The sequence below is a fragment of the Pleuronectes platessa genome, chromosome 20 (genome assembly GCF_947347685.1).
Source record: "Pleuronectes platessa chromosome 20, fPlePla1.1, whole genome shotgun sequence".
NCBI classification, from domain to species: Eukaryota; Metazoa; Chordata; class Actinopteri; order Pleuronectiformes; family Pleuronectidae; genus Pleuronectes; species Pleuronectes platessa.
The window spans coordinates 15,279,924-15,292,909 of record NC_070645.1 but is presented as its reverse complement, the minus strand read 5'-3'; the positions used below and the strand labels follow the sequence as shown (position 1 = coordinate 15,292,909).

Here is a 12,986-nt window from a genome sequence, read left to right as displayed (position 1 = left end):
TTTCCCGTTTGATCAACAAAACATGCATAGTACTTTGGAGGTGCAAAAATAAATTTTATTGTGACACAAACAATAATGAGAACAAAAAAGTTGACATCTGTTGGGTGCATAAGTATTCACCCCCCTGTGTCAATACTTGGTAGAACCCCCTTTCGCTGCAATTACAGCTGCAAGTCTTTTGGGGTATGTCTCTACCAGCTTTGCACATCTAGAGATGGAAAGGTTTGTCAATTCTTCTTGGCAAAAAAGATGAAGCTCAGTCAGATTGGATGGAGACCGTCTGTGAACCGCAATCTTCAAGTCTTGCCATAGATTCTCTATTGGATTGAGGTCTGGGCTTTGACTGGGCCATTTTAAGACATTAACATTCTTTAATCCAAACCATTCCTTTGTAGCTCTGGCTGTATGTTTAGGGTCATTGTCCTGCTGGAAGATGAACCTCCGCCCCAGTCTCAAGTCTTTTGCAGACTGCATCAGATTTTCTTCAAGGATTTCCCTGTATTTGGCTCCATCCATCTTTCCCTCTATTCTGACCAGTTTCCCTGTACCTGCTGAAGAGAAGCATCCCCACAGCATGATGCTACCACCACCATGTTTCACTGTTGGGATGGTGTGCTCAGGGTGATGGGCAGTGTTGGGTTTTCGCCACACATAGCGTTTTGCATTGAGGCCAAAAAGTTCAATTTTGGTCTCATCTGACCAGAGCACCTTCTTCCACATGTTTGCTGTGTCTCCCACATGGCTTCTGGCAAACTCCAAACGGGATTTTTTATGGATCCCTTTCAACAATGGCTTTCTTCTTGCCACTCTTCCATAAGGGCCAGATTTGTGGAGTAGACGACTAATAGTTGTCCTGTGGACAGATTCTCCCACCTCAGCTGTGGATCTCTGCAACTCCTCCAGAGTAACCATGGGCCTCCTGGTTGCTTCTCTGATTCATTTTCTCCTTGTCCGACTCTTCAGTTTGGGTGGACGGCCTCCTCTTGGTAGGTTTGCGGTTGTGCCATATTCTTTCCATTATCTTATGATGGATGTTATGGTGCTCAGAGAGATGTTCAAAGCTCTGGATATTTTTTTAATAACCTAACCCTGCTTCATATTTCTCCACAACTTTATCCCTGACCTGTTTGGTGAGCTCCTTGGTCTTCATGATGCTGTTTGTTCAGTAATGATCTCCAACAAACTCTGAGTCCGTCACAGAACAGGTGTATTTATACTGAGATTAAATTGCAGACAGGTGGACCCTATTTACAAATTATGTGACTTGCAAATGTGACTTGTGAATGCAATTGGTCGCACCAGATCTTTGTTAGGGGTTTCACAGTAAAGGGGGTGAATACATATGCACTCAACACTTTTCAGATTTTTATTTGTAAATAATTGTGAAATCCATGTAATATTTCCCCCCACTTCCAAATGATGCACTATTTTGTGTTGGTCCATTACATAAACTCACGATGAAATACATTTTAATCTGTGGTTATACCATGACAAAATGTAGAAAAGTCCAAAGGGGGTGAATACTTATGCAAGGCACTGTACACATGCCGGTACAAGATCAATTTGTACAGCTCTTATCACAGTTATTTATTTATTTCAGCTCGAGTATGTGTCTCCTCTCTCTGGCGGGGACATGGTCAGTATAGCTTTACTTTGAAGTCCCCTCTGAAATTATTTGTTCCATTTGCTGGAAGCAATTGCATTCGCTGATGGTTGCACATGGTAGTTGTTGTTATGTGGCGTGTGCGACGGTCTTCAGACTCTGTTTGATTAAAGGAGAGCCAAATGCACTGATGCTGCCTGGTAACGGCGCGCATCATATCAAAAATATGGAAATAAATATTCATGTGAAAGAAGGGTTCCGCCATCACCCCCAGTGACTGAACCAGAAAGGACTGGATCCCACTGACTCTATTATAATGTGCAGCTGTAGCTCGAGTTCCCTTCGCATTTGAGCTTGACATCAAAATGAGAATAACGAGAATAAGAGCTACACCGATTGCTTCCTCTTTTTAGTAATTATTAATTCCGAGGTTTAGGTCTTGGGTCAGATGATACATTTTCTAGTTGTCTCTATTTTGTATCAATGCAAAATGAAAAATTTTGAGTTTAACTTTATGACAAAACTCAGGCTTTAAAGACGCTATTTTGGGCCAAATGGGTGTTAGATGATTAAATCTGGACTCACAGAACATTTCCTACATGTCACCAGAAAATGGAATTTCATACATAATACTCCAAACCTGATATACGTGTTTCCAGAGAAATAGATGTGCCCTTGCATTAATGATGGTACAGGATATTGGAAAGAAAGCCTTCAAATCCACTGTGAGAGGTCATCATTACGTTTGACCTTTCTCTGAGATGAGTTTTGCATCTGTGCCTCCGCACCGAGTCCTTTGATTAGAAATGTAATGCAAGCTTTCGATGATCACATGACGTTCGCTCCTTCCCACAATTCCTCTCGATTCCCTGGATTATGATCTTAAGTTGTTGCTTCCTTTACTTAGCAGGAGTCGAATGGAAAACCAGTTATTTCTGTTCACGTCAGTAAAGAAGAAAGGAAAATGCACATATAAGCCCAACAGTACCACACAACCACACAGATATTTCCATAAAAACAACTCACACATGCACAGTGTGGAGACTCCCGGCCTGCCATACATGAGTTACATGTAGAGGTTGAATAATCAGTTGACACGCGGCTCAGGGAATTCTTTGCTTAATGAGTACCTCTTCACATAAGCAGTTTGCCAGAGTTATCTCGAACATGAGACTGCTGTCAAAATGTCACCGGATCTCGATTTAACTACCAACTTAATCACAGGGGGGCCGTCTCACAGGGAACCCAGAGGCCTGATGCGGAGCTGCATCCTTCCAGCTAAATTATTGGCTTGAGGAGAATGGGAAAACTGGGAAAATACAGGTTTCTCCATCACAGATATGCATGTTACCTGTATGTTATATGGAGGGATATGAGTCTGTGCCACCGCAACTCATCTCAGAACTGCTTTATACTTTATACTTATTATTTCATTTTCAATGAAGAAGAAAGCTTCTGCACGTTCCTGCTGAAGTGACACGTTAGTGGCAGAACAAGCCATCGGCCATTAAGACCTTAATCGGGGAAATATTGGCACAGGGATGTTTCAACTCAGAAAATGATTTTAGAGCTCAAACCTCCCCTCACAAGCTTTAAGTGAGATTTAACGATTCATTATAAGTCACTATTTGGACAGCAGGGCACTCTGTGTGTCTTTTCCTGACTAATCGTGGCAATCGCTCCGCAAAAAAAAAACATCTGACCCTTTCAAAGCACATCGTTCTCAGCCTCCCTTTTATTGCCTTGCTTCTCCTGCTCTGCACTCCCCACTGGTACCAGCCATGCTGTGTGTATATGGCTGCCAGCAAAAGCCGCCCTTCTGCCTGGTGCCTGGCTGATGTCTCCAGCTTGGCGGTGAGGTGTGGGGGGGGGGGGGGACTCACTAACCCTTTCCTGCACGAGAGAGAAAAGGCGGTGGTGGTGGTGAAGCTGTGGCAAGAGAGGCACAGTTGCAGAGCTTTGTGCCTTTAGTCGAGGACCCGATGTGCTTGGGTTATTTCCCACACTTACAGTACTAAGTGACTGATAATAGCATGAATATATGTATGTATATATATGGCTTCAGTTCAGTGTGAATCAGAGTAACCAGTTAGCGCTAAAGCTGCAAAAGGTCGTGTCAGATGAGAATTTCTCTCCACTTCACTTATTTTTTCCTCCTCTCAGTTTTTCACACATTCGCAGGAGTCACGAGCCGCTGCGAGGGGGGGGGGGGGGCGACCTCCATTTGCAGCGCAGCCCCCACTCGGCAAACAGCTGTTAATAAGAATGATAATCAGAGAAGACATTACTTATCCCCCCCCACACACACACACGAACATGCATTATTACGAGAGAAACAAAGTAGTCATTTTTCTCTTGTTTTTCTCCTCTTTAGGAAGCCGACTCGCCCCTCGATCTATAATGGAGTAGATATTGCTCGGCCTATTGATTGATGTCTCCTTCCCCCCACTTTGACATTTGCTTATCCTCGTCTGCATCTACTGCTATCGACGTTCGCTCTATCTGGACATCTTCCTGAGCTGTTTTGTCATTTGTCACCTCTTAAATAAAAAGGACGGGGGGGGGGGGGGGGGGGGGGGGGGGGGGGCTAGTTGTCAGTGATAAGACTTAATGATACCAACCACGACGACGGCTTTAGACCAACTCATAGAAAGAACACTGTCGGTAGGAAGCAGAGTTTTGATTCATTCCTCCCTTCTACCTCTTATGGATCCACATAGCAATTTTACCCAGCATTTCTCTAGTTCTGCCTCTGATATGCAGACTAAAGCAGAATCATCCTGCAACCCCCTTTCATGCATTCACTCACAACTGTGGTCAATTTACCGCAAATCCACTGAAAGCAGGCTTTTGGTTTAACACCTTTTAAACTAATGCATTCGAAGAGCCCACTTCACAGCCTCTCCCGTCAAAAGCTACTATTTTCCACAACTTAGCCTCAACTCTCCACTTCTTGGATACAAACCGGTGAGATCAACACATCCACATAAGAGCCGCCGCTCATAAAACACCCTCTGAGGGAGTTTTCAGGGTTACTTTGCCAACTCGGTATTTGGTGTGTGCAGTAAATGCCGCGCTTCCTTAACGTGCATTTCCACAAACACAGTCTGGCGCAGATTTTCTCCCCATGAGGTGCAAGACAGATTCTTCCTTTCCTCCCTCCTTCTTTCCATCCATCCCTCCCTCACCCTGGCTCCCGCGGAGAGGCTATTATTGCAGCTAATTATCTACAAATAGGCCCAATATGACAAACACAGCCCTGTACCAGTGCTGGCTGAGCGCAGGAATCAGTCTGAGTGAGAATAGAAAGAATGAAAAGAAGGCGAGGAGAGACGGACAAAGAACAGGACAAAAGTCACAGGGAAGGGAAAAAGAAAATCTGAGATAATTTAGGGGAACATGATAAGGACACAGTGTGGAATAAGATGAGAGAAAATGTGTTGCTTAAAAAGATATAATAGGGAGGCAGATGGGCGAAGAAAGGCAGTGACACCAGAAAGGAGACGGCAGAGAAGGGACCAGCGCGGGGAGACGATCGCGTCTTTGCAGAGTGTGACGTTTGTTGCCAATAGCAACTGTCCTGCAATGCACAGACCACGTCCATTTAGCTCCCAGCATGCATCCTGATCAGGGCAGCTGAGGGGTCTGAGGCTGTCTGTCTCATTTCCATAGAGAAACTCATTTACCAGGAAAAGCATGGAGGGCTATGACGCCTCAATGGGTGCTTGATTAGATCCTCACCTCTGATACATATGAATATTTATCAGTGTTGAATGAATACACATTTGCTCTGCTTTCATCTGGATCATCCTGAGTGTCCTCCATGTTCCCCCTCTTAATTTTATTCCAATGAATATGTCACCGGAGCCTCGGGGCTCCCCGCAAAGTGACAGCACTCAAGATAATCCGCTGATTGTTGCACCGCTGCGACGATCAGAACTTACTTTAAGTTCCACAAAACGCACCCGGCTTTGCTCTTGTTGTGTTTTATTTGCCATGGAGACAAAGGCTCTTGAAGACCTGACAGAAACAAATGCGGTGGAACGGTAATCAAAGCCAACGTGGAAAAAGGGACGTGTTTGGAATTCATTGCTGCCTCAGATTAGTGTTTGGCTGCACAACTGAGGCTGCAGGTAGGATACGGATGCCAGGACAAGTTGAAATCACCGAGTTATTCCCGTCCCGAGAGCCTCGAACACAGAGGACGCACACAACCACGAGCACGCCCACTCCCACTGTGAATAGCAGATATTTTTAGTGAGTGTAACTTACATCACTGACTCCAGCCTCCACTATCTTCAGGCCTGTCTCCTTCTCCAGCTGCTGCTTCTGTCGGACTGCAAGGGGAGACAAAAGCAGAGGAGGTGATGAGTGTGAGCGCTGGATGACACAGTGGCAGATTCTTTCAGTTCCCGAGGCAGAAACGAGCGGCCGGTGAAAGTGAGAATGATGCGATGGATCTCGCGGCGTGAGTCAGATGTCAAACCGGTCATAGACAATGACACACACACACGCACACACACACAGACACACACAGAGAAGACGCAGAACGATCAACAGTGTAGTCCACCAGCTGACAGCAGTCTGAGTTTATAGACTTCATGTTAGTGGCTGTGTGAGTCTGTACTTTAACACAGAATGGCTTTACTTCAGTGTGGTGTCAAGCCCATAATTGCAAAGATCACACGCTGGATTTATGCTTGGACACAACAGCAGGTTTGTATTCAGGGTCTCAGAATAAACAGTGACTGTTCACATTGTTTCTTTCACCTTGCATAACAAGCCACAGCGGGAAGGAGCAACTTGTTTATCCCCTTAATACGGAATGTGTCTGGTAGGACAGAGGTCGTGGCGAGTGGAATGTTTACTGAGGGAAAATAATGGCAGCGGTGGCTCAGGAGTTAGAGCGGGTCGTCCACTAACCAGAAGGTCGGCGGTTCGATCCATGTCCATGTGCAGAAGTGCCCTTGGGCAAGATGCTGAACCAGGAATTGCCCCTGACGTGCTGTGCTGGCAGTTTATAAGTGATGTGTGAGTGAGTGGAAGGCAAACTGAACCGTGAAGAGTTTTAAATGTTCATCAAGAGTAGAAAAGTGATATTTAGAGATAGCCCTTTTTTATAATGTTGTTTTGCAGGTATTTAGACAAATTTTTTATGACAAATTGAAATGTTGACCTGAGGATAAGATGTCAGGGAATCACCAAAGGTATTAATTGTAATCCTGGGAGCTGGATACATGTTTCTCTCTACTTTTCATCCATCCAACAGTTGGTGGCACAAAAGCCTCCATCCTCTGGAAGCCCTGAATTTAACATTTAAGTGTTGGATGCTGTCATTCAAGAGCCACACGTCTACTCTGGCTTAAAAATACAACAATAAAAAGCCATTGTTATCCCCCCACATACATCGAGCCGGAGCTATTGAAGATTACAAGAAAGCACAGATGAAGTGCTCGTACATGCACGGCGCACAATAACTCCGGCTCCTCCCTTTGTTCCTCGCAGTAATTAATACACCACCCGAGTTTGATCCTCACATCTATTGATCTAATCAAGTATGGCATGCTATTTTCCAAGCTTTGTTCACAAAATATATTCTCATGCAAATCGAGCCAAAGTGAGGCAATGTTAAATATCCATCATCCGAGATCAGACATCCTGCCGAGTCCTCTCCCCTCCTGTCCTCGACGCCCCGTCCTCACTTTGATGGAAACAGTTATATTGAAAAACAAGAATCAAAAAGGGGGCCTTAATAGATTACGCCAAATTATAGAAGAGAAAGGGGGTTAAAAAAATGAGCATGATTTTAATTGAGTTTGTTAGCATGTGAATGTGATTGGTAATAGGGGGGAAGATAGGATACAAAAAAAAAAGAGAGTGAGAGTTATGGAGAGAAAGAGAGCCGGTCCTTTAAATCCTATTTCCCCAGATGAAGGCTATGCAAATGACCCTGAAGAGCCGAACCCCACCTCACACTCCAAAATTCGGCGAGGGCCTGTTTAATTAGTATTTTAATCTATCCCAATGATTCCACTCAGTCCGCAATGTATGCAGCATTCCCTCTAATTAAGCACGCTACTTTTAGGATAATCATCCGTCTCCCTGCTCTTCCTCTGTCGCCCCTTCGCTCTCTTTCTGGTTATTACAGATCCCGCAGACCCTGATCATCCCATCATCTCATCAACAAGGTGGCGAGGGGGGGGGGGGGGGGGGGGACGTGTTCTATTTTGGGTGTCGGCCCCGCGGTGTTCAGATGGAGAGCGGCTAAACGGAGGATGAGGGCGGTGGCGAGAGAGCAGAAAAGGTCAAATATACACTCGTAGTCTTTAAATCAGAAGTAGGCAGAGGAGGAGGAGGAGGGGAAAAAACAGAAAGTCCACAGTCATTAGTGAGAGGAGAGAAATCGTGGCCCCCCCCCCCCCACCTGTAGTCAGTCACAGACGTATATGGCGGCTCCATAGATAGCTCCGGTACCTGCTCGGTTCTGGTGCTGTTCAGGGGAGGGGTAACGAGTGAGGTAATTGGGCCCAGCTGGGTGAGGGCGTAGGTGGCGGTCGGGGTGGGGGGGGGGGGGTGGGGTGATGCAAAGCTGCTAAAAGGTCACGCAACGTTTTTGGTCCTAATGAGGCGCCCTCTGAGGTCGCAACACATCATGAGTCAAGCTACCGGAGATTAGCCTGGAATCGACGCGCACACACACACACACACACACACAAACACACACAAACACACACACACACACACACACACACACACACACACACACACACACACACAACACACACACACACACACACACACACACACACACACACACACACACACACACACACACACACACACACACACACACATCACAGCGGCTGCAGCTCTAGGTTTGACTGACATGCTGACATTAACCGACTTAGAGTGAAACCAAAGTAGCCTGAAGGTCAGTGTTTACTTGTGAATCAAAGCCGAGGTCTTCTTCAATCACTGCGGAGGGAACGGACGCCCCCCCCCCCCCCAACAGCCACTTTAAATGTAAATACAATGTACTTGCCGAGCTCATTAGCCGGCAACTGGATAGATCTGGGTTTTTTGCGGAGAGACTCCAGCCAATGGATTTGCTTGTTCTGTCAGCGACTGTACGGATAACGGCCTGCAGCATCTCTCTTTGGTCGCCCCTTATATTAACCTCCCACTGGAGCTCACTCTCTTTCTGGCACGCACACAGGTTTTTGTAAGCCTCAAATTAGCCACCAAATACTCCTGACAGGCTGTGGAAAGAGGATGTCAGGTCTCATTTCAGAAGAGGCTCCTCCGGCCGTTTTTAATGGGCATTGTCTGAGTCCACCAGGTCTGATCTCTAATATCCAGATCTGATCCCGGCCGCTCATTTGATCTCTGCGGTTTCCGAGTCACATTGAGCCAAATCATCAGAAGTTCAGAAGGAGGAGGAGGAGGAGGTGGGGGGGGGGGGGGGGGGGACACAGTGCAGCAAAAAGGCTTCTTTCATGTTCTCGAATGTGCTTCATGTTCATGTGCTTTCTATTGAAATTCCATATATGTGCATAACAGTTTTGTTGCAGAAAGTTTCCTGATGATCTGGGACAAATGTATTGAATGTGGCTCACAAGTGTTTTGTGAAGAAACGTCTTTTAGTGGACAACAACCTCACTAATTCAATATAATAGCAATTAGAACCTGAAGCATCTTTATAAAAAAATCGTTATATTCCCACAATGATTCTGTGTGAGAAGTTTACAGATTTCTGGAATCATTACTTTCTTCAAAACAAGGCAGTTTAAGTTAAAATACTTAAGATTCTCATTAAATTATACAAATTCAGACTATTTGCCTCTGTACAGCAATGGCCAATTAGTTTCCATTCGGGTAATTAGGTCATCGTTACCTTGCAAGTTGCTCTTCTGCTTTTCTAAGAAAGTCGGCGCTCTGAGTTTTTTTGCTGTATCATTAAACTTGATATTAGCGCCAGAAACTCCAAATCGACCAGGACGGAAATCTCAAGGATTAAAACTTTAAATTAGAATTTTAAAGTAGGTCTGTTTCCCATCCAACGCAGCTCTATATATAGTTCAGTTATTACAGCCACGTGAAATTTCTGCCTCCGTGGCGAAACTATTTCAGCGAGACCACCATTTTCTGCTAAAGGAGCTTTTTCATTTTAAAGACTTTACATGTGCACAAAGAACATGTGCGTGTATTTTATAACACCATCCATTTGTTTTTCTGTTTAGCATTGGAGAAACTCAACAAGGTGAAGAGGACGGAATGAGGAAGAACTTCAAAATCACCAAGGACTCAACGTTTCTATCGTCAGAGCGACTCTAAACATTGTTCCCTTTCATGGACGCTAACGAGTGAATACAGCAAAAAAAATGAAGCGAGTGACCTTTAAATTGCTCGGCAGCAGATGCGCTCAACACAAATTATCAGGTTGACAAAATATAATTTGATTAAAACGTTGCTTTTCTCCACCATATGCTGCAAAAAACTGAAGCGATGGCGTCGCGTCCTCATCACAGATTCTAATGGCGCTTCAGAAATGATTATCATAAAGTCATCAGAGCTTGAAGTCATGAATATATATATCCATTTTTTCTGATACAAGACAGGGTTGTTATTGTTAGGAGCAATCTAAATTCAGCGTGGGGAGACGAATCACCTACTGTAGGCTGTAAGTATTTTGTGTTTCAGACGCGGCACAGCAGCCGCCGCCGCCGTCACATGATTGTAATGTTCCCTCTTTGGCCTAACGGGGGTTTACAGTTGACAAAATACATATTTCACCAGCCTCCTGATTGATCTGTTAATATTGAATAACATCCACATCCATTCCATCTATCTCCCCTCCGCCCCCCCCCCTTCCCGGGCTCCTCAAGTCGTCTATTCACCACTTCCATCCCTCCATCCGTCACTCCAAACAAACAAAATGAAAGTGTTTATTGCGGAGGAGGGCTGATGCTCACGCCTCTCCACAGCCGTTAGCCTTATCAGCTGGCAATCGCTCCGATATTAAAGCTGCCATTCCGCCCATCACTTTTCCCCCCTGCACATATGATGGCTGTCTCAGCCTATCAGAGCGGAGGGGGGACGGCGGCAAGGGGGGGGGGAGGGAGAGGGGGAGGAAAAGAAAGAAGGGAGATGCACCTGATCCCCTCCCTCCCTCCTTCTCCTCTGCTGATGGATAAGATGCATGGCAACTGGCACTTTTCAGTCAAAATCCAAGGCGGGAAAGAAAAATAATAATATTCCTTCATCGCGTCGTGTATGAGGAGCCACAGCACCGAGTTCCAAGCAGCAGCAGCATAGTCCTTGTATACATCACGTCTATGAGCCCTTTTACCTCTGACTTGTGCACACTGGTGCTTATCAAAATGTAAATCAGTCCACAGACACTGCTGCTGCTCCTATAAGGATTAGTTTTCTGTTTCCTGTGCCTCCAGAGCAGCTTCTGTGGGAGATGCATCGTTGAAGATATTCTACAAAAATGACTTTTCACGTGAGCATCGATTGTTATGGGGAAGATAAACATCCTGTAAACAACTTAATATTTGACCGTGCACACACACACACACACACACATTCAAATTCAAACTCCCCCCCCCCCCCCCCCCCCCCCCCCCCTCCTTTTAGGCAATCTCTGGGGGAAAACTCCGCTCCTCTGTCTCTTCTCCTTCATGCGTATCAATTGTTATTCTGCTCGTATCAATTGTTATTCCGCTCCTTGAGTTCTATAAATCAACACACCAAATCACAGGACCCGCACCTCTGAGGGAAAAAAAACCTAGAAATGAAGCCGGGGGACAAGGTGGAGGAGAACCGGAGGAGAATATAATAAAAGTATCAAACATCTGCAACTAGCCAGCGTTTCCTTTTGGGATTAGTTTTTGGATTATCAGTCAATTTAATCTATTTCTCAATTCGACTGATTAATTGCTGAGTGTGAAACAGTAAATGAATGGGCCTCCGACATGTCCTGAGGTCCAAGCTCACAGCTTCACCACACATTATTCAATTTCAAGCTAAAACTATCAGTCAATTAATCAATAGGCAACTACTTCAACAGTAGCTTATTTATTTGCTTTTATATTATTATGACGAAAAAGATGTTTGTATTCATGCATTCTCTTTAGCTCCCTGTGACAGTAAAACATGAAAAATATAAATAAATACATTTTGATGTTTAAATATGTCAACTCTGCATTTTTTGCGAAGCACAATGTTACGAGACCTTGAATCAAATTATTAATCAAGAAACTAACTGCAAGATTAATCAATGATGAAACAACTTTTTTGTTTGCAGCCTTTATCAAATTTGCAATTATCAAACAGAAAAACAGTAAATATTCATAAACGTTAGCATTGTGCTCGATGAGAGAGCTTTAAAAAGATGAATCATTTATCAAAATGGAGGTTCATCAGATTTCTGTGAATTGAATGATCATGTCAACTCGGATTAAAATATGCCTATCTACAAATCGAATATGATCACATAATTCAATGTAGTACACATTTTAATATAATACTTTAGTTCACTTTAATCCCTTGAAAAGTACATCTAGGGATAAATAATTCAACAGAACAGAAACCAACCTTCCTCTCCTCCCTTCTAAACCGAACTAGACGATACCCATGACAGCCTAACGCTCAAATGTCCAATCAGCGGTGCCAATCACACACCAGCATGTCTGTCACATGGTCGGACCCTGCTGTGCACAGCGGGGGGGGCTCCTGGCTGCCTCGGTGTTTATTCACCCTGATCGATCGCCGCCTGTGGATAAGCCAACAGTGCTCCCCAACAAACCAACTGCTGTTATTCAGCCTAAATCAACACAACACAAACCTTCACTAACTGAATACAGCCCCGGCTTGCAAAAAAAAAAAAAAACACACACACAAAACATTAAGATGTCATGCCGTGTTTTCTGTTTTCTTGTTGACACATCAGAGCTGATGGTTAAAAAGGCAACACTGTGGAATAAAGGGATTCGGAGATGAAGCCCTGGGTTTCAGATGCTGTAATGGCTGCGGTGGTTCAATCAGCATGCGCCCTGTGTCCGCCGCAGAGCCTGCCACGGCGTTCGGTATCAAACACGTCTCGGGCCACTTCCCCTTTCAAACAGGACACACACATGACACATTTATAATTGCATCCTAGCCTTATTAGAGGCCCTTTTGCTAAGACGGCTGAATAATATACCTGGACGAGTCTTTCCCTTCTGCACAGGGAAAGTGCACACGGACGCATGCAAACACAGACACACACATTATATCTGTTTCTTTGCCGACTGGTTGATTAATAGATTGTAGCTGCTCTGACACTCTGTGTAGAATAGGCATTTTGCGTTTGATAGGTGCTGACACCAATTCTTCACGG

The 12,986-nt window shown here is 44.8% G+C and overlaps 1 protein-coding gene across 1 annotated transcript in view; it reads right to left on the bottom strand.

The window, feature by feature from the left end:
- ptprn2 (protein tyrosine phosphatase receptor type N2) overlaps positions 1-12,986 on the bottom strand; it is a 115,567-nt gene that overhangs the window by 42,176 nt on the left and 60,405 nt on the right. Inside the window, exon 11 of the mRNA XM_053412548.1 lies at positions 5,876-5,940. Coding sequence (XP_053268523.1) covers positions 5,876-5,940 — 65 coding nt within the window. The remainder of the gene's footprint in view (positions 1-5,875; positions 5,941-12,986) is intronic.